This window comes from Poecile atricapillus, chromosome 35 (assembly GCF_030490865.1).
Source record: "Poecile atricapillus isolate bPoeAtr1 chromosome 35, bPoeAtr1.hap1, whole genome shotgun sequence".
Lineage (NCBI taxonomy): Eukaryota > Metazoa > Chordata > Aves > Passeriformes > Paridae > Poecile > Poecile atricapillus.
Window position 1 is genome coordinate 2,819,168 of NC_081283.1, and position 27,089 is coordinate 2,846,256.

At 57.4% G+C, this 27,089-nt stretch overlaps 2 protein-coding genes across 6 annotated transcripts in view; one reads left to right on the plus strand and one right to left on the minus strand.

Annotated features, from left to right (window-relative positions):
* HDAC7 (histone deacetylase 7) overlaps positions 1 to 27,089 on the plus strand; it is a 67,530-nt gene that overhangs the window by 9,605 nt on the left and 30,836 nt on the right. The window contains exon 1 of one of the 3 annotated variants that reach the window (XM_058861344.1): positions 7,669 to 7,794. The exons of 1 other annotated variant lie outside the window; for it this stretch is intronic. Coding sequence is in view for 1 of the 2 variants with exons in the window: in XM_058861340.1 (XP_058717323.1) it covers positions 15,283 to 15,385 (103 nt within the window). In the remaining variant the exon portion in view is untranslated. Of the gene's footprint in view, positions 1 to 7,668; positions 7,795 to 14,989; positions 15,386 to 27,089 lie in introns of those variants that run through there. One more of the 3 variants, XM_058861340.1, reaches the window with a different exon arrangement.
* LOC131590934 (DBF4-type zinc finger-containing protein 2 homolog) lies at positions 19,097 to 20,397 on the minus strand. 3 transcript variants are annotated; one of them, XM_058861349.1, is made up of 3 exons: positions 20,276 to 20,397; positions 20,100 to 20,241; positions 19,097 to 19,993 (listed from the first exon to the last, which is right to left on the minus strand). In XM_058861349.1, the coding sequence occupies exons 1-3, from the start codon at positions 20,395 to 20,397 to the stop codon at positions 19,097 to 19,099; spliced, it is 1,161 nt and encodes a 386-aa protein (XP_058717332.1). The 3 variants fall into 3 exon arrangements, with proteins under 3 accessions (XP_058717332.1, XP_058717333.1, XP_058717334.1); XM_058861350.1 differs by having other exon boundaries at positions 19,386 to 20,241; XM_058861351.1 differs by having other exon boundaries at positions 19,386 to 19,993; positions 20,100 to 20,397.

A 27,089-nucleotide genomic window follows, 5' to 3' on the forward strand; every position in this document is an offset into this window, starting at 1 on the left:
GGAATCCCTGGGTGGCCAATTGTGCCAGCAGGAGCTTTCATGGACACAGCCCATTTTTTCTGTGGCAGCTCCAAGCATTTGCAAAAGGCTGGTAGAGCCCCAGGAGCTTCTGGCAGCTTCATTTTATTTTGAAACCAGTCAGTCCCCAGCTGGGTGTGAGAGTAAAATGAAAGGATGCGAGATAAAGCCGCCGGTGCAGCGAGCGAGGGCAGCCGGCAGCAGGGCCTGTCATTCTGAAACCAGGCATGGAAACTGTGCCGAGGAGAAAAACTCGAGAGCTGGGCTTGGGCTGCTCACCACGCACGGCACAGAGCACAGCAGAGAGTTCCTCTGCCTGCCTGGGGACCCTCACGTGCTGTGGGACAGCGACGGGAGCCTCGGGGGTCTCTGACCGGACCGATGAGCGGCGACAAGAAAGGTACCGGCACCGACCTGTCCTGTCCAGCTCCCCTCGTCCAGCCCATCCTCTGTGTTCAGATATCTCTGGGGAGTCTTCTCCAGGCTCCTCTCGTCCAACCCATCCTCTGTGTTCTGATGTCTCTGGGGAGTCTTCTCCAGGCTCCCCTCATCCAATCCATCCTCTGTGTTCAAATGTCGCTGGGGAATCTTCTCCAGGCTCCCCTCGTCCAACCCATCCTCTGTGTTCAGGTATCTCTGGGGAGTCTTCTCCAGGCTCCCCAACCCATCCTCTGTGTTCAGATATCTCTGGGGAATCTTCTCCAGGCTCCCCAACCCATCTCTATGTTCAGATATCTCTGGGGAATCTTCTCCAGGCTCCCCAACCCATCTTCTGTGTTCTGATGCCCCTGGGGAATCTTCTCCAGGCTCCCCAACCCATCTCTATGTTCAGATGTTCCTGGGGAATCTTCTCCAGGCTCCCCAACCCATCTCTATGTTCAGATATCTCTGGGGAATCTTCTCCAGGTTCTTTTCATCCAACCCATCCTCTGTGTTCAGATATCTCTGGGGAATCTTCTCCAGGCTCCCCTCGTCCAACCCATCCTCTGTGTTCTGGTGTCTCTGGGGAATCTTCTCCAGGCTCCTCTCATCCAATCCATCCTCTGTGTTCAGATGTCCCTGGGGAGTCTTCTCCAGGTTCTTTTCATCCAACCCATCTCTGTGTTCAGATATCTCTGGGGAATCTTCTTCAGGCTCCCCAACCCATCTCTGTGTTCAGATATCTCTGGGGAATCTTCTTCAGGCTCTCCAACCCATCTCTATGTTCAGATGTCTCTGGGGAATCTTCTCCAGGCTCCTCTCATCCAACCCATCCTCTGTGTTCAGATATCCCTGGGGAATCTTCTCCAGGCTCCCCAACCCATCCTCTGTGTTCAGATATCTCTGGGGAGTCTTCTCCAGGTTCTTCTCGTCCAATCCATCCTCTGTGTTCAAATGTCGCTGGGGAATCTTCTCCAGGCTCCCCAACCCATCTCTGTGTTCTGGTGTCTCTGGGGAATCTTCTCCAGGCTCCCCTCGTCCAACCCATCTCTGTGTTCAGATATCCCTGGGGAATCTTCTCCAGGCTCCCCAATTCATCTTCTGTGTTCTGATGCCCCTGGGGAATCTTCTCCAGGCTCCCCAACCCATCTCTGTGTTCAGATCTCCCTGGGGGGTTTCTTTATGCTCTGCTCTCTGCTGAGCATCTCTGTCCTCCTGCTCTCCATCTCTGCCAGGGCGTTTGGGCATCTCCAGGCCTGAGCTGGAGGTCGAGGAGATGTGGAGGTGGAGGGGAGAGAAGGGTTTGGAGAAGAGGAGGCTCTGGTGGGTTGCTGGGGTGGTGTTTGGGGACCCAGAGCACGCAGGGGTTCAGGGACCTTCAGCACAGGAGGGTTTTGGTTGGAAGGAACCTCGAAGATCACCCAGTTCCACCCCTGCCATGGACCCGTCTGTGTCCGTCTGAGCCGTGTTGTTCCTGAGGGATCTTCAGGTGCCTCAGGTCCAGCCTCAGGTCCAGCCTCAGGTGTTTCAGGCAGCTGTGAGATGCTCTGATGGACACTGAGGGGCTGCTCTGGAGCTCTGGGTGACACCAGCCAGGAAAGGAATGGGTGACAGTGCAGGTGACATTGTCACCTCCAGATTCTCACCACACAGCCTGTGACAATCTCCTCACCCAGCTCCCCTCGCCCGGGACACCCACTGGAGCTGGGACATGGGGGGCATCTCTTCTTCCTTCATCCCAAGGCAGTGTTCCAGATTTTTTCCCTTCTCTTGCCACCCCTGGTGCTTCCTGGCTCTGTTTCTGTGCATGGGAAATCGCATCAGGACAGAGAAGTGCAGCTCACAGCACCACGGCTTGGGGAGGGAGGGATGCTGTGATGGAAGAATTTGTTTTGTCCTATCTCAAAAGCGCTGAAAGTGCTGAAACACTCCCACACCCCCTCCTGGGAATTTCCAGCTAAACCCAACTGGGTTTTGCTTCTCTGGACTGTCCAGAAAGCTGAGCTCAGGCTGGGGGGAGCCTGGCTTGGGAAGCAGGACATGAACTGGAGGGTTTGGCACTGTTGTCAGGACCCTTGGAGCTGAATCCCGTGACCTGCAGACCTCTGGATGTGACTTCTGGAGGGCTGATGTGGCAGCACAGCTCTGTTTGGAGCACCTCATCCCCTTCCCTTCTCTGGCTACAAACCCTCTGGGCTTTAAATGAAGGGAAAGAAACAATTCCCAGTAACATTGGCAAAGCTTCTACGATCGGTTTCAGTGAAACTGTTTGGTCTGAGCTTCTCTAAAGAAAAAGGTGAGGAGGAGGAGGGAGTGCTCCATGTGCAGGTGTGATGGACTTCCCTGGCTTTGCCATGTGGGAGCTGCTTTTAAGTTATATTAGAAAGGCAGAAATCTATAAAAACCCAGTAAAAGCTCAGTCCAGCCTGGCTTTGGACACTTCCAAGGATCCAGGGGCAGCCCCAGCTTCTCTGAGCACCCTGTTCCAGGCCCTCAGGACCCTCACAGGGAGGAATTCCTCCCTAAAAACCCATCTGAATCTCCTTCCTGACACTGTGAAGTCATTCCCCGTGTCCTGTCACTCCCTGTCCTTGGGAAAAGCCTCTCCAAGTCGGGCTGTGCTTGGCTGAGGGTGCAGAGAGGAACCCACCGGGTTTTTCTGTACCTGAAAACCTCATCCAGGATGTCCAGGGGTGGATTTCATGCCCCACTATCAGGGAAATCTTTATTAAAGGCCTATTAAAGGCTACTGAGTCCCGGCTGGGGACGGGAGAGGGCGCGGGGCAGAAACTTTGAGTCACTCGTTGGGTGTTTTGGAGCGAAATTCGGAGCCTCCGCGGCCCCTTCCCAGCCCATTGTTGTGGTTTGACAATCACATTTTCCTGTTTTTAAAGCAAATGTTTTTCTCTCCTCTGGGGACGGAACCGAAGCTCCGTGAGCGCTGAGGGGGAAGGTGCCCGGGGGGCTTCGGGCTTGGAGGGGCCCTGGGGGGCTTCAGATCCTGAGAGACCCTGGGGGGCTCCAGACCTTGAGAGACCCTGGGGGGCTCCAGACCGTGAGAGACCCTGGGGGGCTCCAAATCTTGAGAGACCCTGGGGGATTCCAGACCTTGAGAGACCCTGGGGGGCTCCAGACCTTGAGAGACTCTGGGGGGCTCCAAACCTCGAGAGACCCCAGGGAGCTCCAGACCTTGAGAGACCCCGGGGGGCTTTGGAACCTGAAAGACCCCGGGGAGCTCCAGATCTTGAGAGACCCCAGGGAGCTCCAGATCTTGAGAGACCCTGGGGGGCTCCAGATCTTGAGAGACCCTGGGGGGCTCTGGAACTTGAGAGACCCTCGGGGGGCTCCAGACCTTGAGAGACCCCAGGGACCTCCAGATCTTGAAAGACCCTGGGGGGCTCCAGACTTTGAGAGACCCCAGGGAGCTCCAGATCCTGAGAGACCCCAGGGAGCTCCAGATCCTGAGAGACCCTGGGGGGCTCCAGACCTTGAGAGACCCTCGGGGGGCTCCAGACCTTGAGAGACCCCAGGGAGCTCCAGACCTTGAGAGACCCTTGGGGGCTTCAGATCCTGAGAGAACCTGGGGAGCTCCAGACCTTGAGAGACCCTGGGGGGCTCCAAACCTTGAGACACCCTGGGGGGCTCCAGATCTTGAGAGACCCCGGGGAGCTCCAGATCTTGAGACACCCTGGGGGGCTCCAAACCTTGAGACACCCTGGGGGGCTCCAGATCTTGAGAGACCCCGGGGAGCTCCAGATCTTGAGAGACCCTGGGGGGCTCCAAACCTTGAGAGACCCTGGAGAGCTCCAGACCTTGAGAGACCCTGGGGGGCTCCAGACCTTGAGAGACCCTGGAGAGCTCCAGACCTTGAGAGACCCTGGGGGGCTCCAGACCTTGAGAGACCCTGGAGAGCTCCAGACCTTGAGAGACCCTGGGGGATTCCAGACCCTGAGAGACCCTGGGGGATTCCAGACCCTGAGAGACCCTCAGGGAGCTCCAGACCTTGAGAGACCCTGGGGGGCTTTGGACCCTGAAAGACCCCGGGGGGCTCCAGACCTTGAGAGACCCCCAGGGACCTCCAGACCTTGAGAGACCCTTGAGGGCTCCAGACCTTGAGAGACCCTGGGGGGGCTCCAGGCCCAGGACGAGCCCCCCACCCCTGGAATCGCCCCTTCCTCTCCCATCTCCGCTCTCTTTGCGCAACGCTGGCAGCAGGAGGCTGAGGAAGGCAGAAGTGTGTTTATTTTTATTTTTCACCCATTTTTTTGGTTTGAAGTTGACGGTTCCTCTTTGCCGTGCTGTGGTTTCACGCCCGGCAGCAGGACATGGGGGTATTTTTGTAGGTTTTATTCAAGGAGTGTCTATTTAAAACAAACTTTTGGGCTGCCTGAGCACATGTTGAGCAGAGGATGGGGCTGCTGGGGAAATGCCGCGGCTGCTGGAGCCACTTGGCTTCTCTGAGGGTGCTGAAGGTCTCCAAGTCCCCACGGAGGAGGCAGAGGAGGGGCCAGACAAGGAGAAAACTCATTTATTATTCAGGTTCCTGTATGCAGAGTGTCTGCACGCTCCCACATTTGCATTGAAATAGAAATAATTTGACTTCCACTGAATGAAAGTCAAGAAGTTTTAATGCTGAGTGGCGGCTCTGCAGCCTTGCCCAGGCAATAAAAACCACCAGGTTTTTATCATTATTTATTATATATATATATATAATTAATTATATTATGCTATTATATAATTATTGTATAATATAATATAACGTTATATATATGATATTATACAAGAATTATATAATAGCATAATATAATTAATTATATATAATTAATTATATTATATATCATTAATAATGCTATTATATAATATAATATATAATATATAATATATAATATATAATATATAATATATAATATATAATACATAATATATAATATATTGTATATTGTATATTGTATATTGTATATTATATATTATATATTATATATTATATATTATATATTATATATTATAATACCCTATATTATTATTTATATATATTTATAATATTAAATAATAAATGAATATATTAAATAATAATTAAAATATTAAAGTATATGTTAAATAATACATAATTAATAATAAATAATATTATTTATTCTATTATCTATTATTTCATTATTTATTAATTACTATTTATTATGTATTATTTACTAATTATTATTTATAATAAATAATATTATTTATTATTTACTATTTACTATTTATTATGCATTATTTACTGATTATTATTTATAATAAATAATATTATTTATTATTTACTATTTATTATTGATAATAAATAATATTATTTATTATTTATAATTAGCCCAGGAGTGGGCTCATGCGGGGCCCGCTGGGACTCAGTTGTGAAGTCATTGACTGTTCTCAGAATGAGCTGTTAGTCACTAAAACCGTGTCAGGGCAATTTGGGTGTTGCTGGGGCTCTGAAGGGACCAGAGCTGAGGCTTCTGGTTTATTTTCCAAATCGGAGAGGCATTAAGTGTAACCCCGGTAATTCTGAATTATTAAAAAAGCCGCAGTCGCTGCTCTGGGCTGAAATGTCAGGTGATGTTTGTGATGGTTGTGAGGTTTCATTGTGGATCCACAGTGGAAATGAAATTAATTCCAAACGGCTTTGAAAATGAAAGGGAAGGAAAGGCTGATCTTGGAGAGAACGGGGATAAATTAAAGGGAAAGAGAAAGCCCTGGAGGTGGGTGAGATGCACTGTGAAACCTCCCAGCTTCAAAAATAACCGCTCTGCAAGCGGGGTTACAATGGGCCGGCCCCCGGGCTCGCTGTGTAACTTCCCAGAGCTGTTTTGGTGTCATAAAAACGAACAAAATAACTCAGCAAAAGCACATCCCTGCCCAGCCGTGTTCCGATGCTGAAACTCCACCCGCTGAGCCCAGAGACCGCGGGGCTGCAGCTGAGCAGAGCTCCTCACCCCGGGAGCCGGCAGCGATCTGCTCTGAGTCTGAAGAGATTTCTTCCTTGGAAAAGAGAAGTGTAATTCGGTGCTTGGAGAATTCCCCCCGCGCTTTGGATTTCCTGGAAAAGCAGCTGTTCCCTCTCCGAGGAGCTGCGGCCAAGCAGCCGCCTGCTCCCCGCTGCCAGCGGGGGAACCTCGGGGTCTCGCTGTGCTTTTGGACAGGATTTGAAGCCCCTGAGGCTCCTCCCTCCTTCCCTCTGAACTCGGTTCCGTTTCTTTCTTTCTGCTGTTCTGTTCCCCCAGTCACTGCGGGGGGATGTTCCTGGTGTTCTGTTCCCTGCTCTGCTCATCCCGCGGGATATTCCCGTTGTTCTGTTCCCAGTTTATCCCTCTGGATATTCCCGCTGTTCTGTGCCCAGTTTATCCCTCGGGATATTCCCGCTGTCCTGTTCCCAGTTTATCCCTCGGGATATTCCCGCTGTTCTGTGCCCAGTTTATCCCTCGGGATATTCCCGCTGTTCTGTGCCCAGTTTATCCCTCGGGATATTCCCGCTGTTCTGTTCTGTTTTGTTCTGTTCTGTTCTGTTCTGTGGCCAGCTCATCCCGAGGGATATTCCCGTTATTCTGTTCCCTGCTCTGCTCATCCCGTGGGATATTCCCGCTGTCCTGTGCCCGGTTTATCCCTCGGGATATTCCCGCTGTTCTGTTCCCTGCCCAGCTCATCTCTTGGGATATTCCCGCTGTTCTGTGTCCAGTTTATCCCTCGCAATATTCCCGTTGTTCTGTGCCCAGCTCATCCCTCGGGATATTCCCGTTGTTGTGTTCCCTGCCCAGCTCATCCCGAGGGATATTCCGGCTCTCCTGCCCCCGGCTCATCCCCGTTCCGCCCCGGTGCGGTGGAACCGCCTCGTCCCGGTCCCCCCGGCCGAGGGAGAGCCCGGGCAGGGAGCGAGACACCGGGAACGGGCAGGTGCCAGCTGGAAGCGCTCGGTTCCAGCTCCGTGCACGGAGCTCTCCCCATGTTCTGCCGTTCTGCCGCCCCTTTCCCAGCACTTTGGCGGCTCCGCCAGCAGCCGGGACGGACGGGCTCAGGGTCAAGTTTAGCATCCAGCCACCAGCGCTCGATTCCCGGGGACGTCGCCGCTGCCGGTCCCTCGTGTGGCGGAGCTCTGACCCGGAACGCGCCGCCCGCCCCCGGCCCGTCCGGTCCCGGCTCGTCCCGTCCCGGGGGCGGAGCGGCACCGCCCGCAGCTCCCGCTGGGGCCGCCCCGCTCCGCCCGCCCGGGCCCGCCCGGTTCCGGAGCGGCCGCGCAGGTGGAGCCGAAGCCCGCGGAGTCCCCGCGCGGCCCGGCCGGGGCCGCCCCCGCCCAAGGACGCTCCGGCATCGCCTCGGTGCCGCCGCCAGCCCGAGGTAGGCACCGGGACCCCGGGACGAGCGGACACCGCGGCGGCCGCTGCTCCACCGCGGCCGGGGGGCAGCCGCGGGGCTGTCACCCCCGGGGGTTGTGGGGTCCTTGTCCCCTCTCCGTTTCTCGCAGGAGGGAGCAGCCCCCGCTCCGAGGGGCTCTGCTGGCCCCTCCCCAGCTCTGTCGCCCCCTGCTCCCGCAGCCCCGGGGCTGGCAGGGAACGGGCGCTCCGTGCGGCCCCGGGAGCTCCGCAGCCGGGAGCGGGCTGGGTTCCACGGGGAGCGCCCATCCCGGGGCTGTCGGATCCCGGCAGTGCCTGCCTGGGCTCTGCATCTCCAGCCGGGGCTCGCTGGGGTGTCGGTGACCCCATATCGAGGGGACAGCTGCTGGCAGGGCTGTCACCCCCGGGAGCGGAGGAGCATCGGGGGATGGCGGCGGATCCCGGAGCTGCTGATCCATCCCGGAGGAGCCCGTGTCCCGTGGGATGGGTGCGTGTGGCTGCGGGGCTCAGCTGCACAAGCTGCCAGAGCTGGGGGACAGAGCTCAGGCTCAGGAATCCCCAGCTCGCCGCGTCCAGCCAGGCCCGCGGATCTGTGGCTGCTTTCGAGAGCGTTCAGATGTGGCAAAGCCGAGCCTGTGGTTTGCTGGAATGTTTTTGTGCTAATCCTGTTGCATTTCCCTTCGGAAGGGCCGGTGCGAGCGGGGCTGTGAGGGCAGAGGAGCAGCAGCACCGCTGCGTTTGCTGCATTTGCTGCATTTGCTGCAAGGGCGCCTCTTTCTCTCTCTCTCTCTCTTTCCAAATACTTTGTGGGAAAAGGATGTGCACTGGGAAAAGAGCTGTGGATGCCCCAAATAGCCCGGATCCGTCTGCCAGAGCCACGGGCCAGTGCAGCCCACAGATCTGTGCCCCATCCCAGGTTTGCCCTGTGCTGGCAATCCCGGAAAGCAGCTTCCCACCCTTTCTTTCCATGCTAAAATTGTTATCTGTGGTCTGGGGGCTTTGCTGAGTACTGGGATGTCGGGAGACTCCTGCAGAGGAGGGGTGGGATGTGCTGGACCCGGCTCGGGCAGGACAAACGAGGTGTCAGTGACGGGAGAGGGAGGGCAGCGAGTGTCCGGAGGGTTTGGGTTCTGCGGTAGCGTTTTCCCGACAGGATGAGCTGCGAGCGGTCCTGCCCCGGGTTTGTTCCAGCAGACGGAGCTCCGGGAGGATGGGGAGAGGGTCCGGATGCGCTGCCTCTGACCAGATGTTCGCAGAGGGTTCCAGCCTGAAATCTCAGCCTTTCTCAGGAGATCTCAGGCTCTTCCTGGTTCGCAGCGAGGGTCGGAGGATTTCAGCACTTCCCACTCTCTGCCTGATGCGAGCAGGAAGTGGGAGTGTGAAAATGGCAGCAGAGGCTCCCGCAGTGGGGCTGGAAGCTCAGCAGGGAGCGGGTGGGTCCCGAGCAGGGTCCCAAACCCTTGGATGTGTCCTTTGGGAAGGGACAGGTCCCGGTGTCAGGGCTGGCCCAAGGCTGAGCCTCATCCTGCAGCAGCGTAGCAGGGATGGAGCTGAGCGTGGACGGGCACATGGGAGCGTGTCTTTTCCTGCAGTTATTAAATGGCTTCATTGGGAACCTCCCCGGGGCAGGGAGAGGCTTTGGCTGGGTGCTGGCTGCTGTCCTGGGCGGCTCTGAGCTGGCAGGGGCGTTTCAGTGCGACACCGTGTTCTCTGGGGAGCAGCAAAGAGAGAAACTCCGCGTCCTCCTGCCACTGTGGGCCTGGAATTGCGTTGAGAGATGGGGAATTCGGGTGGCCAGAGCACGAGGGACTGATCCTGGTTTCTGTGTTCACATTTGGCTGGCCCAGGATCGGAGTCAAGACCCAGCTTCCATCAGGGCTCGGTGGCTCAAAGCCCTCGGAGGCTCTGGGGATGTCAGTGGCCACATCAATGGCTCTGGGACATTGGATGCCAAAAAAAGTTCCCCCACCGTGGGACACTGGGATAGGAACAATTCTGGGGAAGCTGAAAGGCAAAACTCTGAACCATTTAGAAACTGTTGAAAGAAAAATGAGGTTTGAAAACGTCAGTTGTAAGGAGACCTTGTGTGTTCGGAGTCTGTGGCTCAGATTTTCAGGCTTTTTCCTGTTCCAGCAGTGGGATACAATGGCATACGTGCTTTTTCAGTGAGTCTGGGAAATCCTGCAATCATGGATTTAACAGCTGGGACCTTGAGGAGGGGAAAAAACAAACAAGTGTGTTGGCAAAGCTCCGAAACGAGGCAGCTCCTTCTGCCCCGCTGCCCGACTGGGGCGGGGGAGGTGGCGAATCTCTTCCATCTCTGGTTCAAACATCAAACCTGAGTTGTTCTGATCTGATTTATTACCTTTTGATCTCCATCCGGCCCCGCCGCTGCTCTGTGGGACAGCACAGGAGGGAGGTGAGTCAGTGCTGGAGCTGGAGCTCGCCGCTGTCTGTGTCTCATTCCCTTGCTATGCTCCCCGAGGGCAGGAATGCATCCATCCCGTCCAGGCTCTGCCGGCTCCCCGTTCCCAGCTCCTCTGCTGTCCCTCGTGTCCCTGCCAGGCGGGGAGGGGACCCAGGGGCAGGGCAGCGTGTCCTGCCCATCCTCAGCGGGGTTGGGGTCGGGCTGGGGCAGCTCCCGGTGACCCCGCCTGGCACGGCCGCTCCTGTCTGCGGCTCCGAGTGCCCTAAAAATAAAATACCTCGGAAAGCCCTGCTGGGAGCAGCCCCGAGGCCTCGCCAGCGGCCGGGATCTTTTCCTGCCTTTCTTGGTGCCTTCACACACGGGGTTTGTTTCTGGTCATCCCACCAGCAGCGGCTGCTCTGCTCCAGGTGCCTTTCCCGGAGGGCAGGGCCGGGCCAGGGACAATTATTCGGGACAATTCCGTCACTCAGGGAAGGTCTGAGTTGGCACATTTTGCTGTTTGATGTGATGGAGTCATGAAGCTTCCCAGGGGGTGACCAGAGTTCAGGGACGTGCAGTGCTGGTAAATATTCACTTTTTAGCACAAAAACCCGGGTTTTGTTAAGCCGAGCCAAGGAAATTGAGGAGAGCAGACTGCAGGAGAGGGATTTGTTTTCTTTCTCTGTCTTGGAGAGCTCTGTCCTCCCTTGAAGCTGTCTTCCCGATATAGCAGCAGTTGCTAACTCTGAATGAATGCGCCGGGATTCGGCCGCTTGCGTTTGAGTTTGGGCAGCGCCGGGGTGGCACCGTCCCAGTCCGTTGTCACACTAGAAATAGCAAACAGAGCCCAAGAGCCCGTTGGGGTGAGGTTGGAGATTTCCCAGACTCATCCTGGAGCTGGAGCGGGGCTGGAGGTGGCTCAGAGCCCGTGAGGTGGCAGAGCTGGGGGTGCCACACGTCGCTGTCACCACGGCGCCTCTTGGGCAATATCCGAGGATGCTGAGGAAAGAGCCCTGAGTCAGCGCCACGCTGGCACCCCCAGAGGCCTCCAGCAGGGAGGGGACATCCTCAGGGTCCCCACGGAGGGGTTGGAGTGAGGCAGTGGCCGTCTGTCACGTCTGGTACCTGCACACATCCACCCCACCTTTGGGTTTGTCTCTCCTCAACCCAAAACTTCAGTCTCAAGGCCAGGTGTGGTGTACGGTGTGCTGGAGGAAGAATTAGGATGGTGTTTGTGGGGTTTGTGGGGTTTTCCTGCCCCTCAGCACGGTGACAAACCACCCCCCACCCCCAGATCCATCGGGCTTTGTCCCGTGAGCTGTTGGTATCCAGGAGCAGGAACGGTGCCAGCGGGAGAATTGGCTCTTGCACAGCTTTGGGATTGCAGAGCTGGATCAAAACACGGCTCACAGCAGTGCAAAACAAACCCTGCTGAGCTGGGCACGCTCACGGCTCCGTGCTGGGAAGGTGGGACCCAAGGTAGGGAGGACAGAGGTGCAGGAGCTGGGGGAAGAGCTGGGAACTGAGGGTGGCTCAAACGAGAGCCTCGTTTCTCCTCTTGGAGAGAATTTTTATGTGTGTGGGGTGTGAGGACACCTGGAGCGTCCTCCCAGCGTTTCTCCTCTGTTTCACTCGGGTCATCTGCTGCTCTGAAGGAAAGCAGCACATCCAAGGAGCCTCTGGAGCATCCTGCAGTCCTGGAAGTGCCTCGGATTCAGCTCCAGGGAGGTGGGAGCTGGGCAGTTCTCCCGGGAGGAGCAAATCCCTGATGCTGCAGGAAGGAGCTGGGATGTGGTGCTGGGGTCGCTTCTCTGGAGATCTCCTTGAGCCTTCAGGGACGGAGGATCTCCCATGGAAGGAGGATCTCTCACAGAGAGAGGATCACTCATGGAGAGAGGATCTCTCATGGAGGGAGGATCTCTTTGTGGAAGGAGGATCTCCCGTGGAAGGAGGATCTCTCACGGAGGGAGGATCACTCATGGAGAGAGGATCTCTCATGGAGGGAGGATCTCTTTGTGGAAGGAGGATCTCTCGTGGAAGGAGGATCTCTCATGGAAGGAGGATTTCTCATGGAGAGAGGATCTCCCATGGAAGGAGGATCTCTCACAGAGGGAGGATCTCCCATGGAAGGAGGATCACTCATGGAGAGAGGATCTCTCATGGAGGGAGGATCTCATGGGAGGAGGATCTCCCATGGAAGGAAGATCTCTCACAGAGGGAGGATCACTCATGGAGAAAGGATCTCTCGTGGAAGAAGGATCTCTTGTGGAAGGAGGATTTCTCATGGAAGGAGGATCACTCATGGAGAGAGGATCTCCCATGGAAGGAGGATCACTCATGGAGAGAGGATCTCCCATGGAAGGAGGATCTCTCACAGAGGGAGGATCTCCCATGGAAGGAGGATCTCCCGTGGAAGGAGGATCTCCCATGGAGAGAGGATCTCTCACAGAGGGAGGATCTCTTACACGAGGGAGGGGAAAGCTGTTGATGCTGAGGCTGCTTTTTCATAAGCTGCTGTTGCGTAAGGGGAGCCTTGGGCAGCACAGAAAATGTGGAGAACTTCCTCGCAATGCTGCAGACAAAGCCAGGATTGCTCTCTCAATTTCTTTCTTCCTTTGTGCTTTCCTAAACTTCAAGGCTGATGTAAATTCCGCAGCTTTGCCCGGGGCTCGATGCACCGACGATAACTTTCATTCATAGCCTGGGGGTGCAACTTCCAGGTGAAAATTGTCTCTTCTGCTCCTGCCTCGGCCTCTCTGCTCCATCCAGCTGCCTTCTGCAGTTCTGGGGAGGCTGCTGGGAGCAGCTGCAGGGTGGGAATATTCACAGCAGAGCTGTCTCTGCTCCCTCCTTCTCCCACTTGCTCGCTCCCAGGTTTTGCCGTGTCCTTTTTGTCGCCTGTGTGTCACCCTTGGAAACTCTGATCTCTCTCTGTCCTGCTGTGGGGGGCCTGGAATTGGCTCCTCGCTGTCCCAGAGTGGAGGTACCACAGAGCCCCTGGCTGCAGGAGCCTCTGCTGAGCTCAGCATCATCCCTGCCTCGGCCTTTTCCTTCTTCCAAGACCTCACCAAGCCCTCGCTCTGGACGCAGAGAGGAGGTGGCAGCGTCCCAGGGAGGGTCCCCAGGCCGAGGGACAGCCCCTAGCACAGCTGGCTTTGTGTGGGCCACACGCTGGGATAATTGAAGTGCACGTTAAGCAGATCTGTGCCTTGTGATGGTTATTCAGCCTTTGGAAGCCGGGTTTAACTGGGAGGCCTTAACTGGCCCTCGCTGTCTGGATGAGGGATGGAATCAGAGGTGCCCCTCGTGCCCTGCGTAAGTTTTGATTTATGGGGTGTTTTTAGAACAAATGAAGCTGTTTGGGGAATTCAGTTATTTCATAGAATCATGGGATGTTTTGGGTTGGGAGGTGCCTTAAAGTTCATCCAGTCCCACCCCTGCTGTGAGCAGGGACATCTTCCCCTGTCCCAGCCTGGCCGTGGACACTTCCAGGGATCCAGCCACAGCTTCCCCACCCTCACAGGGAGGAACTTCTTCCTAATTAGCACTGTAGACTCTGTCAGTCCCGGGTGGTGACTTATTCCTGACCAAAATCCCAGGAGAAAGCACATTTCTGGGATGTGGGTGAGCTGGCAGAGCACGCTGGCATCACGAGTATTCAAATGCGGGATGGACACGCTGTGAACTGGCAGGGACCGGTTTCAGGTGCTGAGTTGGAGCTCCAGAAAGTGCAGCTCGAGCGTTTGTTTTCCCGGTATCCAAGGGTTTGAGTCAAATGAATCTCCCTTCAAATTTCCCTGCGTTCATCTTGATGCTGGTTGTTAACCAGGACCAGAACTTTCCTCCCCACATCTGGGTGCAATCCCAGCCCTTCCTTCCAGGGATGAGCTGAGCTGGGAGCTGTGAGGGGCTGAGCTGGGCTTTGGACTTTGGGATTTGGGATTTGGGATTTGGGATTTGGGCTTTGGGATTTGGGATTTGGGCTTTGGAATTTGGGATTTGGGCTTTGGACTTTGGGCTTTGGGCTTTGGGCTTTGGAATTTGGGATTTGGGCTTTGGACTTTGAGATTTGGGCTTTGGGATCTGAGATTTGGGCTTTGGAATTTGGGATTTGGGATTTGGGATTTGGGCTTTGGGATTTGGGCTTTGGGCTTTGGAATTTGGGATTTGGGATTTGGGATTTGGGATTTGGGATTTGGAATTTGGGATTTGGGATTTGGGCTTTGGGGGTGCTCTGCTTGCCTGGGTTCTGTCGGCTCCCTTTGAGGCTCCTTTGGCCACGGCGGGATCTCTGCAATTCCTGCTCCACGGAGGTGCCTGGGCAGGCTGAACCTGTGGCAGCAGGCTCAGCTCGACGTGGGCAGCACTGGAGGTGCTTTGTGCTGGGGTTTGGCCACATCCCAGCACGGAGAAGCCGTGGCCACGCCGGGCTGCAACTCTGCACTTCCCGGTGGGCTCAGCCCTGGGGATGCTCGGGGCACTTTTTGGGGTCCCGGTGCTGCAGACACGCCGTGCTTTGGGACGAGGAGGACGGGGGTGACCTCGGGGGCTGTCCCAGCATCGCCTTCACCCCAAAAGCGCTCACAGCAGCCCTACCTGCTGCAGCCCGGGTGTCTTTCACTGAGGTGAGAGTTGTTGTGCAGAGTTTCCTCTTTTATATCCTCTTATGTCACGCAGCCCCGGCGGCTGAGCGCGCCCGAAATAGCTGCCAATCCCGGGAGGTTTCACTTCAAGGTCTCTATTCTTGGCTCGCCGGCGTTTCTCAGTCATGAGCTCAGGGACCGCGGCGTGAGGACCAGCAGCGAGTGCCATGCAAGGCTCCTGCTGCCAGCCCAGGGTGGCTCTGAGGGGACGCTGTGGGCACAGCCCGGCTCTGCAGCCTCACAGCCGCGGGCTCTGACAGATCCTGCCTGTGCGGGGATGAAATAAACGCTGCCGGAGCCGCTCCGGGACGGGATGAGTCAATTCTGAGAGGCTTCTCCGTGGCTTTGGTTGTGTCTGACCCAGCTCAGCACGGCTCAGATGCTCTCCCTGCTGCGCCCAGGGTCGGGTGGGCAGCAGGGATGAAGCAGAAGTGAACGTGGGATGCGGAGCCGCGGCTTTCCGGGAGCGGAACTCGCTGGATGTTCTCAGGGCGCTGCTCCGGGGTTGGAGATCTCCACCACGCTGGTGATGTTCAGCCCGTCCTGTAAGTGCTGGGGATCCATCAAATCCATCGCTGGGGATTTGTTCCTTCCCCACACGGCTCTGAGCCCTGGCTGGGCTGTGGGAAAGGAACAGGGAACATCCTTCAGGATGTGCGGGGAGAGGGAGAGCTGGGTCTGCTCCTGGGCCTGGGGTGGGGCTCACATCGGGGTCCGGTGGGCTCGGGACACTGGGGGTTGATGGGGATGGCCACCAGTGGGGCTGAGGGTTGATGGGGATGGCCACCATCAGGGCAGGCTCAGGACACCAAGGGTTGATGGGGATGGCCACCACCAGGGCACGTTCAGGACACCGAGGGTTGTTGGGCACAGCCACCATCAGGGCTGAGGGTTGATGTCCTGCAGGAGGGTCCCAGCTCGGGTTCTTCTGCAGCCTCACAGCCCCAGGAAGGCAGTGACAGCGCCAGTCCCAGCAGCAGACACAGGACAGGCTCCTTTGTCAGCTGCATTTTCCGACTGTTTCAGACCAAACTCACAGGGTACCCACCAGCTCTGCTCAGATCTGGTGACGGCATTGCCCGGGGGGGATGCAGGAGAACCCCTGGGTGGTGCTTCCACAGGACTTTGGCTATTTTTGAGGGTTCTTCTTGGGAGGAACATAATTTCCCAGACTTCTTTGCAATTCCTTTAACATTTTCAAGCTATTCTGACTCCAGCCTTGCTGGGTTAGGCGTATTTCCACCCCACAGTGGGTCATGCCCAGCTTAGGGCACAGCCAGCATCCTACACCTGGGGGATTTATGGCACAGGGGGATTTCTGGCACGGGGGAAAAAGCCCATCCTGGGTGGGAAAGGTGCTGCTGGTGGCTTTGGCTGAGCTGGGAGGTGGTTGGGGCTCTGTACGTGGGGTTGCTGGGGAGGGAGTGTTGTGTTCTGAGCTCGCATCCTGCCTACGCTGCGGGGAACGGTCACGTGCGCGCGAGGCCTTTGTCCTGTGCCTCGCTGCTTTTTTTAAAATTTATTTTTAGGTGCTCTCTGGCTTCCTCTTCCTCCTGCGCCGCGCTTGCACTCCCTCTTTCTAACTCCCTCTTCTAGGATTGCTTTTTTGAACAGTCAGTTCCTCCTTAAACCCATTTTTGCAGGCCTTTGTCTGCGCTTGGGAGCCGGCCCAGTTCAGCATTAGCAGCTGCTGGCTGCTCTGGGTAAGGGAGAGCAAATAAAGGTTTGCTCTGAATGAATCATTTGAGCTTTATCTGTCGTTCCCAGTCGGGACAGCTGTGCAACTTCTGCCTGCAGGGCACTGAGGCTCCTCGGAGAGCTCCTCGGAGAGCTCCTCCTGCCAGCAGCCAGCCTCGATGGGTTTGTGCTGCTGATCCCCCAGTGGATCTGTCCTGTGTCTCTGAGCTCTGTTCCACGCTTGGTTACGAAGCTCCGCTCTGGAATGGCTCCTTCTCCGTCCTGCTTCAGCCTCACGGGGGCTTGGGGTGGTTTGGTGGCTGGGTGAGAATGCAGAAGTGTCGTGGTGGGAGCCACATCCTGGTGGGATGCTCGTGGTGGTGGGATCCTCATCGTGGTGGGATCCTGGTCATGGTGGGATCCTGGTCATGGTGGGATCCTCATCGTGGTGGGATCCACATCCTGGTGGGATCCTCATCGTGGTGGGATCCTGGTCATGGTGGGGTCCACATCGTGGTGGGATCCTGGTCATGGTGGGATCCACATCCTGGTGAGATCCTGGTCATGGTGGGATCCACATCCTGATGGGATCCACATCCTGATGGGATCCACATCCTGGTGGGATCCACATCCTGCTGGGATCCACATCCTGCTGGGATCCACATCCTGCTGGGATCCACATCCTGCTGGGATCCTGGCTGTGGTGAGATCCTCATTGTGGTGGGGTCCATATGGTGATGGGATCCTCATGGTGGATGAGCTTTGGAGGCAGACAGGGTGTGTGGGGATGAGCTCCTGGCATCCCCCAGGCTGTGGGACACTCAGGAGCTGTGGTTTGAGAGTTTTTGCTGGTTTAAGAGGCAGAATTTGCAGATAAGTTGGTTCACTAACAAGTGTAGGAGGGATGGCAGATAAAGCCTTGGGCTCGTGCCTGGGAAGTTTGGATCTGACACCAAGCTGAGGAGTTGATCAGAGCTCCTGTTGGATTGTGGAGGGTTCCTGGAGGGTTCCATCATCACCCCTCCTCTTCTCCCTGGCAGCTCCGAGTGCCCCGTGCTGAGCTGAGCAAACAGGCCCTGCACAGCCCCACCAGGCTGGGGTGGAACCTGCTTTTCCCAGAGCAGCTCAGCCACTGAGCTCTGCCTTTTTACCACGACTGTGCCCAGCCAGGGCTTGGCTTCTCTGCCCTTAACTCATTTTTTAATTATCCATTAGGTGGACGGGGCAAAAAGTCCTGCTGGGTTTGTCCAGGCAGCGCTTGTGGAGCTGTGGGGCTGGGCCGTGTTGTGATGCCTCATCTCCTGTGGTGGGTCCATCCCTGGCTGTGCAGGGATGCTGAATCCCTTCTTCCCCACCAGCTGCAGGCTCTATAAAGCAAGCAGAAATAATAATTCACCTGGATTAAACCACAAATCTTCCCTCTCCTTCCAAGGCTCTGCCGCCGTAAACAGCCGCGGGCTGGGGTAGGTGAGCAGAGGCAGCCAAGGCCTCGTGTCCACAAATGACTAAATCCTGCCTGAAAAGTCAAAGTATGAAAACATTATTTTTGGGGTTTGGCTGAGCCTCGTGGATTGCTGGGATCGAGCCACCTTGGCTGCCTCTGGACGCTGCCTGCGGCTCTGCCCACCTTGCAGCCGGCGAGGAGGGTGGAGGAAGGCTGGGAGGATGAGTGGGGGGCTGGAGGGGGGTTTGGGGGTGCTGGTTGTCACCCGAGAGCTGGCTCAGGGGTGGGGCTGTCACCCTGGGCTTGGAGAACAAGCAGGGCTGGAGCTGCTGCTCCACATCCCTGCTCCCAAATTGCTTCTCCCTGCTGTGCTCGCATCTCCAGGGCTGGGGAATTTCCTGCTGCTGGAGATGGATAACGCCGGTGCCGGGCTTTGTCTCCCATCTCAGCCTCCCCTGGGGAAGCTGAGCTGGTTCCCACTGGCAGGGGCAGCTCCTGCCTGGATCCAGAGGTGGTTTGTGGATCCAGGATCCCTGATCTGGGATCCCTGCACCGCTCCCAGGTATCCGGAGCCGCCGGCACAGGGCTGGCAGCCGGCAGCCCCCGGTGCGTAGCCAGGCCCGGCGGTGAGACGCTGGTATGCGAGATGTAAACTCAATCCCAAAGTTTAGATTACAGCCCTGTGAAAAACATCAGCTCCCCTAAATGGATCCCAGATGGTGGCGGAAGCCTCGAAGCCTCGGGCCAGGAATTGCAGGAACCGTGTGAGCACAGGGCCGTGGGGGAGGGAGAGGAAGGGAGGTGGGCTCAAAGCATGGAGGGTCAGATCCCAAACCAGCCTGGTTCCTCCACCTCATCCCTTTGGAAACAGCCAGGGATGACAAAAGTCTCCCGAGTTGCATCACGCAGCCTTTCCAAAGCCGAGGTTTCCCACAGAGCTGAGCTCGCGGGCGTCGAGGGCTGGAGGCCGTGAGCACACGAGCTCTGCTCTCCCGGGAGCTCTGCCAGACCAGGAGTTTCCCCGTGCCCTCATCTGGGCAGGTCCAGACCTGAGCCCAGGGGGAGCTGGAGCTGGTTTGGGCAGGAGGAGCTGCCCTGGGATGGTGGGGACAGGCTGGGGGAGCCTGGCCCTGACTCAGTGTCCTGATGTTGTGAGAAAAGGAAATGTCCCGAGGTGCTGAGAGGGGGCTGGGGGCTCAATCCCCCTGTGCCACGGGCACGGCTCCTTCTGGGAGGGCACTGAGTGGTTGGGAACGTGGGGGTCTGGGAGAGCTGGACCCTGGCACGGTGGAGATGTGCAGATGCTCTGGTGCTGTGGGAGCAGCTCATTCCCTTCCCAGGAGCGGTGGTGGCCTGGGCCTGCAGCAGGGACCTGCTCGGGGGCATGGATGGGCTGGGAGGTTTCTCTGGAGGCTCTGGCCACGTTAGATGGCAGAGCTGAGTGACCTGTCCCCTGTGAACAGGGCAGCACGGTGAGGTGAGCTCTGCCCTCGGAGGAAGGCGCAGGTCCCTCGAGAAAACTCCATGGGTGCAGGAGCCACGCAGCCCTCCCTCCCTGGAGAGAAGGTGGTGAGCTGACACGGCCTGGGGACAAACTGCCAGCCTGGAAAATGTCCCAGCTGGGCACCTGGAGGGACACGGAGCTCCTGTGGGGATATGGAGCTCCTGTGGGGACATGGAGCTCCTGGAGGGACACAGCTCCTGGAGGGACATGGAGCTCCTGGAGGGACATGGAGCTCCTGTGGGGACATGGAGCTCCTGGAGGGACATAGCTCCTGGAGGGACACGGAGCTCCTGTGGGGACATGGAGCTCCTGTGGGGACATGGAGCTCCTGTAGGGACACAGAGCTCCTGGAGGGACATGGAGCTCCTGGAGGGACATGGAGCTCCTGGAGGGACATGGAGCTCCTGTAGGGACACAGAGCTCCTGTAGGGACACAGCTCCTGTAGGGACACAGAGCTCCTGTGGGGACATGGAGCTCCTGTGGGGACACAGCTCCTGTGGGGACATGGAGCTCCTGTAGGGACACAGCTCCTGTGGGGACACAGCGCCTGTGGGGACACAGCTCCTGTGGGGACATGGAGCTCCTGTGGGGACACAGAGTTCCTGTAGGGACATGGAGCTCCTGTGGGGACACAGCTTTTGTAGGGACACAGCTCCTGGAGGGACACAGCTCCTGTGGGGACACAGCTCCTGTGGGGACATGGAGCTCCTGGAGGGACATGGAGCTCCTGTGGGGACACAGCTCCTGTGGGGACACAGCTCCTGTAGGGACACAGCTTCTGTAGGGACATGGAGCTCCTGGAGGGACACAGCTCCTGTAGGGACACAGAGCTCCTGTAGGGACATGGGACTCCTGTGGGGACATGGAGCTCCTGTAGGGACACAGAGCACCTGCTCAGGGAGGGAGTGCAGCTCTCCAGTGCCTGGAGCATCCTCCTGCTCCGAGGAGAGCATTCCAGGAGCCGTTCTGTCAGGAGAGAGGTGATGCTGCTCCTGCCCAGGCAGTGCTGGAGCCCTCCAGAACCACAGCAGAACTGAACCTCTGCTGAGTCTGCGCTTGGGGTGGTGCCCAAAAGCGTCAGGTGGGAGTAAGGAAATGGGAGTTCAGGTGGGAGTAAGGAAATGGGAGTTCAGGTGGGAGTAAGGAAATGGGAGTTCAGGTGGGAGTAAGGAAATGGGAGTTCAGGTGGGAGTAAGGACTCGTGACTCTTTGATGCTCTTAGTGCAGTGTCAGCACTGTGCTCCCCACTTCGGAAAGGGCAGCGACCGAAAAAGGCTCAAATCTGCAAAAAGGAGATGTGAGGGTGAAGCCCAGGCTGGCTGGGCAGAGGACACTCGAGGCCCCGGCTCTTTTGGGGGCTGGAGCAGAGCAGGACGTGTCGGAGGCAGGGGTTGAGCTGTGGTTTGTGCGTTGGCCTCGTCCCTCCTGCGTGAACGATCGCGGTGACGCCACATCTGAGCGGCGCTCGTGTCAAATCCCAGCACGGGGAGCCCCTGGAGAAACATCTGCAGTCGGCTCCGGGCCTGGCCAGGGCTCCACGAGTCTCCTTTGCAGTTCCTGAGGGTTCCTTGGCCGCCTCCTTGTTTGTGCTCTGAGGTGTGGATCTGCATCGGTGCCGATGACGAAGCCTTGAAAGCCCCGTCAGGAGCAGGGAACTGGGAGGGTTTGTGTTGTCCCTGCCTCGGTGGGACCTCGCTCAGGGCTGGATCCTCGGGGTGTCTGGCTGGTTTAGTCACGGCAACCGTGCCTGGGTGGAGGTTCTGTCCCAGCTGGATCAGCTCTGCTGCTGAGGATGAGGAGGGATGGGGCTGGGCTGGGGGGAGAAGCAGCCCAGCCCCGCAGGGACGTGTCTGGGACGCGGTGCCAGGGGAGCTGAGAGGGTGCAGGGCGTGCCTGGGAGGGGTGCAGGGTGTAGGACGGGGTGCTGGCACATCTGGAGGTGGGACAGAGAAACTTGCAGAAGGATTTGTAGGCTCAGGCTGCTTGGAGCTGGGGCGTGGGCTGGATCTGCACGAAGCCATTTGTCCTCCCTGCTCCTCCTGCATCTCCTGCCTTGCAGGGGGAGGCTGGAAGAAGATCCTTGCAAAACCCCGCCGCGTTCCCTCCGTCCACGTGGCTTCTGTGGTCATTCCCTCACAGCAGCTCTTGCACATTCCTGACCCTGGGAATGAGAGATGAGGTTTGGCCGGAGCTTTGCTGCTGACCTGACCCCGACAGCCCCGCACAGAGCAGAGGTTCCCATCCCCATGCTGGGCATTTTTTGGATGTGCTCAGCATCAACCCGTGGATCTCCCGGTCATGGGGATGGGCACACCCCAAAGAAAGTTCTCCAGATGAGCAAAACTCCCAAAAGCGACGTCTCATGGCAAAACCTGGTGGTTTTTATTTTGTCAGAATATCCAAATTCATGGCAGGAACGCTCTGACTTAGGTTGACTTCATGGCAGGGAGGAGGAATCACACCCCAAAGGTCTGGCTGGGAATTGTGGATTTCGTGCAGGAAAGAAAGGCTGAGAAGGGAATTGGGTTTGGGGCTGGGTCGATGGATTTAAGCCTGGAGTGGGGCAGGGGAGGCTCTGGGGAGGGTTTGTGCAGCCTCTGCTGCTCCTGGCTCGGGCTCCAGCTCTGGCAGGGCTGGGCTGAGAGGGGCGGCCAAACAGCTGGGAGAGGAGCTCCGGGAGCCAGGCCTGTGGGAGCTGATTTCTCTGGGAAGATTGGGAAGATTCAGATGTGTTTTATCTCTCTGGAATCGTGGCCTCCACGGGGGCCTGCGAGGCAGGGGCTGCGCTCGCCTGCTCCTCGCTCCACACCCCTCCACCTCTGCCAAAACAGGAATTCACCCAGGCACTGGGTCTGCAGCAGCCACAGGGGTGTGAAGAAACAGCCAGAGCCCCCCCAGAGCCCCTCTAGAGCCCCCCCAGACCCCCCAGAGCCCCCCAGAGCCCCTCCAGAGCCCCCTCTTTGGTGTCACCAACCCCTGGGTGCTCTCGGAGCCGAGCCAGCTCCCAGCTCCTCGTTTTCCCTCCAGCAGCAGCCACAGGGGTGTGAAGAAACAGCCAGAGCCCCTCTCAGAGCCCCCCCAGACCCCCCAGAGCCCCCCAGAGCCCCTCAGAGCCCCTCCAGAGCCCCTCAGAGCCCCCCAGAGCCCCTCCAGACCCCCCTCTTTAGTGTCACCAACCCCTGGGTGCTCTCAGAGCCGAGCCAGCTCCCAGCTCCCCGTTTTCCCTCCACAGCAGCCACAGGGGTGTGAAGAAACAGCCAGAGCCCCCCCAGAGCCCCTCTAGAGCTCCCCCAGACCCCCCAGAGCCCTCCCAGAACCCCCCAGAGCCTCTCAGAGCCCCTCCAGAGCCCCTCAGAGCCCCCCAGAGCTCCCCCAGACCCCCCTCTTTGGTGTCACCAACCCCTGGGTGCTCTCAGAGCCGAGCCAGCTCCCAGCTCCTCGTTTTCCCTCCAGCAGCAGCCACAGGGGTGTGAAGAAACAGCCAGAGCCCCTCCAGAGCCCCTCAGAGCCCCCCCAGAGCCCCTCCAGAGCCCCTCAGAGCCCCCCAGACCCCCCAGAGCCCCTCCAGAGCCCCTCAGAGCCCCCCAGAGCCCCCCCAGACCCCCCTCTTTAGTGTCACCAACCCCTGGGTGCTCTCGGAGCTGAGCCAGCCCCGTTTTCCCTCCAGCAGCAGCCACAGGTCCCTTCCACATCCCACATGGATTTTGTTGGGATTTGGGAGCCCTGGCAGTGGGATGCCAAAGCAGAGCTCCCTGCCAGGCTCTGGGGGTGCACAGAAGAGCTTTTCCCCTTCCCTCATCACCTCTGCACAGCTCTGGACACCACCAAAGGGCTTTTCAGTTCTGGCAGCAAGGGGAGAATTGTTAAGGTCAAAAAAAGACCTCCAGGACCATCAGGTTCAACCTGTGAAGGGTTGCAGAGGCTGCAGAGGTTGGCAGCAGACGGGGATGAGCGGAGAAAGGGCCGACAGATGCTGAAAGCCCTGCAAGGGGAGAGGTTTTGCTGCTAGGAGTGGGAAATGTGGGAGCACAGGAATGATTTCCATCCAGGGAAGCCTCCTCCATCATCATCCCTCTCCCAGCCCTGCTGGGTTTTCAGGATCTTGGGGGAAGAGTTTGGGTCTGGTTTGGTGGAGGGGCTGAGAGGAGCTCTGGGATGCTGAAAACCAGCGAGGTTTTACGAGGAGATTTACAGAGCAAACTGAAATTCCTCTTGCCTCTTCCGTGGTGTGTCTTAAATCTTCTTGAGAAGGCTTTTAATTGGAACACACCACATTAGGAGAATAATCCCAGGTGTGAGTGGAGTCTGTCCCAGTTTTGGGATGGAGAAATGGTGAAGATTCTCGAGGGGCATTTGGACGGTGCTGCCAGGGATGCTCAGGGTGGGATTGTTGGGCTGTCAGTGCAGGGCCAGGGCTTGCACTGGATGATCCTTGTGGGTCCCTTCCCGCTCAGAACATTCTCTGATTCTGTGATTCTATGAAAACATTTGTTCCTGAAATTGGAGTCATTCCTGGGATTGCAACACCCAGGCTGTGTTTCCAATTAATCTGCTGAAGTCGTCATGTATTTCCAAGTGCATTGGCTCAGCAGAGAGAAATCTGGCACTGGCTGGGGGTGGAAATGCCAGCTGGGATGTGCACGGAATGAAATGAGGGAATGGCCCCGGGGGCTGGCCCAGGGCACCTGGCCCGGGATCACCGAGGGGCTCTGCTGGAGGGGGGAGAGCCCAGAGCAGCCTCCTCCAGGGAATGGGACTGCCTGGAATTGTTGTGGAGTTACTGCCGGGATTTTCCTGACCAGTTCCCTTCTGTTTCTGGGTGGTTTTGTTTTGGGGAGGAGGGGAGGGGTGCAGTGAGGAATGATCTGTGCGTTCCCTCCATCCTGGGGGGATTGACGGCCTCAGCGGGGACAGGGGGAGATGTTGGGGATGATGGAGTGACCTCTCCACCCCAGCTCCTCCCAGGCTGCTCCAGCCCGGGGCTGGAAGGAGCAGGTTTGGTTTGGGAGGGGTCCTTGGGGTGCTGTGGGGTCAGTGCTGGGGCTCGGTTTGATTTGGGGTCCGGGGTCCCTGGGGTGCTGGGGCTCGGTTTGGTTTGGGAGGGGTCCTTGGGGTGCTGGGGCTCGGTTTGGTTTGGGAGGGGTCCTTGGGGTGCTGGGGCTCGGTTTGGTTTGGGATCCACGGTCGTTGGGGTGCTGTGGCTCGGCTCGGTTTGGGGTCCAGGGTCCCTGGGGTGCTGTGGCTCTGCTCGGTTTGGGGTCCAGGGTCCCTGGGGTGCTGGGGCTCGGCTCGGTTTGGGGTCCGGGGTCCCGGTGCTTCAGAGCCATCCCCAGGGACAGAAATCGCCTCGCCCGTGGATTTTCCCCTCCTTTGCAAGAGCCAGGATTCCCGGGAGCAGCTGGATGTGACCCTGCCGCATTCCTCTCCTCTCCCGGGGGATTTGCTGAGGAAAAAGGTTGGATCTGGAGCCGGGTGGGAGCGGCCCCGTGCGTTGAGCACAAACACTCAGGGAAAGGCCGGGCTCGTGTAGGAATCTTCCCTTTCCAAAAACGAGGTTCAGGCTGAGGCTCCCCCTCCCTCTGGAGCCAGCAGGGAAAGGGGATGGGAGCAGGGAAAGGGGATGGGAGCAGGGAAAGGAGATGGGAGCAGGGAAAGGGGATGGGAACGGGGGATTGGGATGGGAGAAAGGAAAGGGAATGGGAACAGGGAAAGGGGATGGGAACAGGGGATGAGGATGGGAGCAGAGAAAGGGGATGGGAGCAGGGAAAGGGGATGGGAGCAGGGAAAGGGGATGGGAGCAGGGAAAGGGGATGGGAACAGGGAAAGGGGATGGGAACAGGGAAAGGGGATGGGAACAGGGAAAGGGGATGGGAACGGGGGATGGGGATGGGAACAGGGAATGGGGATGGGAACAGGGAAAGGGGATGGGAACAGGGAAAGGGGATGGGAATAGAGAAAGGGGATGGGAACGGGGGATGAGGATGGGAGCAGAGAAAGGGGATGGGAACATGGAAAGGGGATGGGAGCAGGGAAAGGGAATGGGAATAGGGGATTGGGATGGGAGAAAGGAAAGGGGATGGGAGCAGGGAAAGGGGATGGGAGCAGGGAAAGGGGATGGGAACAGGGAAAGGGGATGGGAGCAGGGAAAGAGGATGGGAGCAGGGAATGGGTCAAGGAGGCTCAGGGCATCTCCTGCTCCGGGATCAGCGCTGACTCTTCCCTTTAGGGGGAACCCTGGGAGCTGCTTTGGAGCAGGAATGTGCCAGCTGCTCGGAGCTTTGGGAATCAGAGCAGGGATGGGGTTTTCCTGCTTCCTTGGGAGCTGGGAAATGTGAAGTGGGGACGGTGGTGACAAGACCACTCCCAGACTGGATCGGGGCCGTTCCCATCTGCGAGGGCAGCGCTGGGGCAGCGCGTTCCTCGCTGGGAGTGTCGTGCAAGCCTGAGCACCCTCCTCGAGCCTGAAAACCTGAACAGAACCCCAGGGAAGCCAGGAGAGGAGGGGGAAGGCCAGTTTTCCATGGATGTTTAATGCTGCAGTGCGTCAACATCACAATTTTCAGGATTCTAACTTCCCAAGTTCCCCGCTCCCGAAATAGAGCTCTCCCTTGTGCCTGCGTTCAGAGAGGTCCCTGCTGCCTTGGCTTTCCAGCAGGGAGGATGTGATCTTTCTATTTTTGCTTGCAGGACAATAATACTGATGGTTTCTATTTTTAACCCCTCGGCAGGGCAGAAATGCACTTGGGAATGTTCTGGGAGCGGAGCAGCCCCGGCCCCGGGAGCCGCCAGCAGCTCGGACAGGGCCTGGCCCCAATTTTTGGGTGGTAAAGAGGGGTCAGGATGTGCTGGGATGGTTCCCCTGCCCCAGAGGGGGCTCTGGGGCTGGTGACAGGAGCAGGGACAAGCGACATCATCCATCCTCCTCTTCCTCCCGTTTCCCTCCCTCCCAAAGTGCGGCTCCGGCGCGTTGCCGGCTCCGTGCTGCTCATCCAGGTGTTGCCACTCCTGAAATCCCAGCCCTAAAAACATCTCAGACTTTTAAAATATGTATGGTTTTGGGGTGTTTTTAAAGCAAAACAGCTTCTGTCACCACCTAGATGGTGCAGAAGGGCTGCAAGCAATAACTTGCCCTCCCAAAACCCTGAGAAATGGGAGGTGAATACCAAAACCGGCAGCGACTTGAGCGGCAACCCCAAATTTGGGGGCTGATTCGTGGCTTTGGTTCTGCTCCTGCCACCCTGCCCTGCTCGGCTGCCGTCAGCAGCGGCCTCGGCTTGCGTGGGTCCTCGCAGGGTTTTCCAGCTGCTGACGTGAGCTGGAGCAGCTGAACTCCTGCACCTCCCATCTGGAGGAGAAAATCGGGATTTAGGGTGGAACCCTCTCCCTGGGGGCTTCGTTTCACCCTCAGGGTTGGGTCCTGAGGAAGCATCTTCTGCCCTCTGGGTGTTCTGGGCTTTTCTCTGCGGTGGAAAATCCTGCCAGTCCTTCCTGGTGGATTTTGTGGTGGATTTTGTGCTGGATTTTCTGCTGGATTTTGAGGTGGATTTTGTGCTGGATTTTGTGCTGAATTTTGTGGTGGATTTTGTGGTGGATTTTGGGGTGGATTTTGTGCTGGATTTTGTG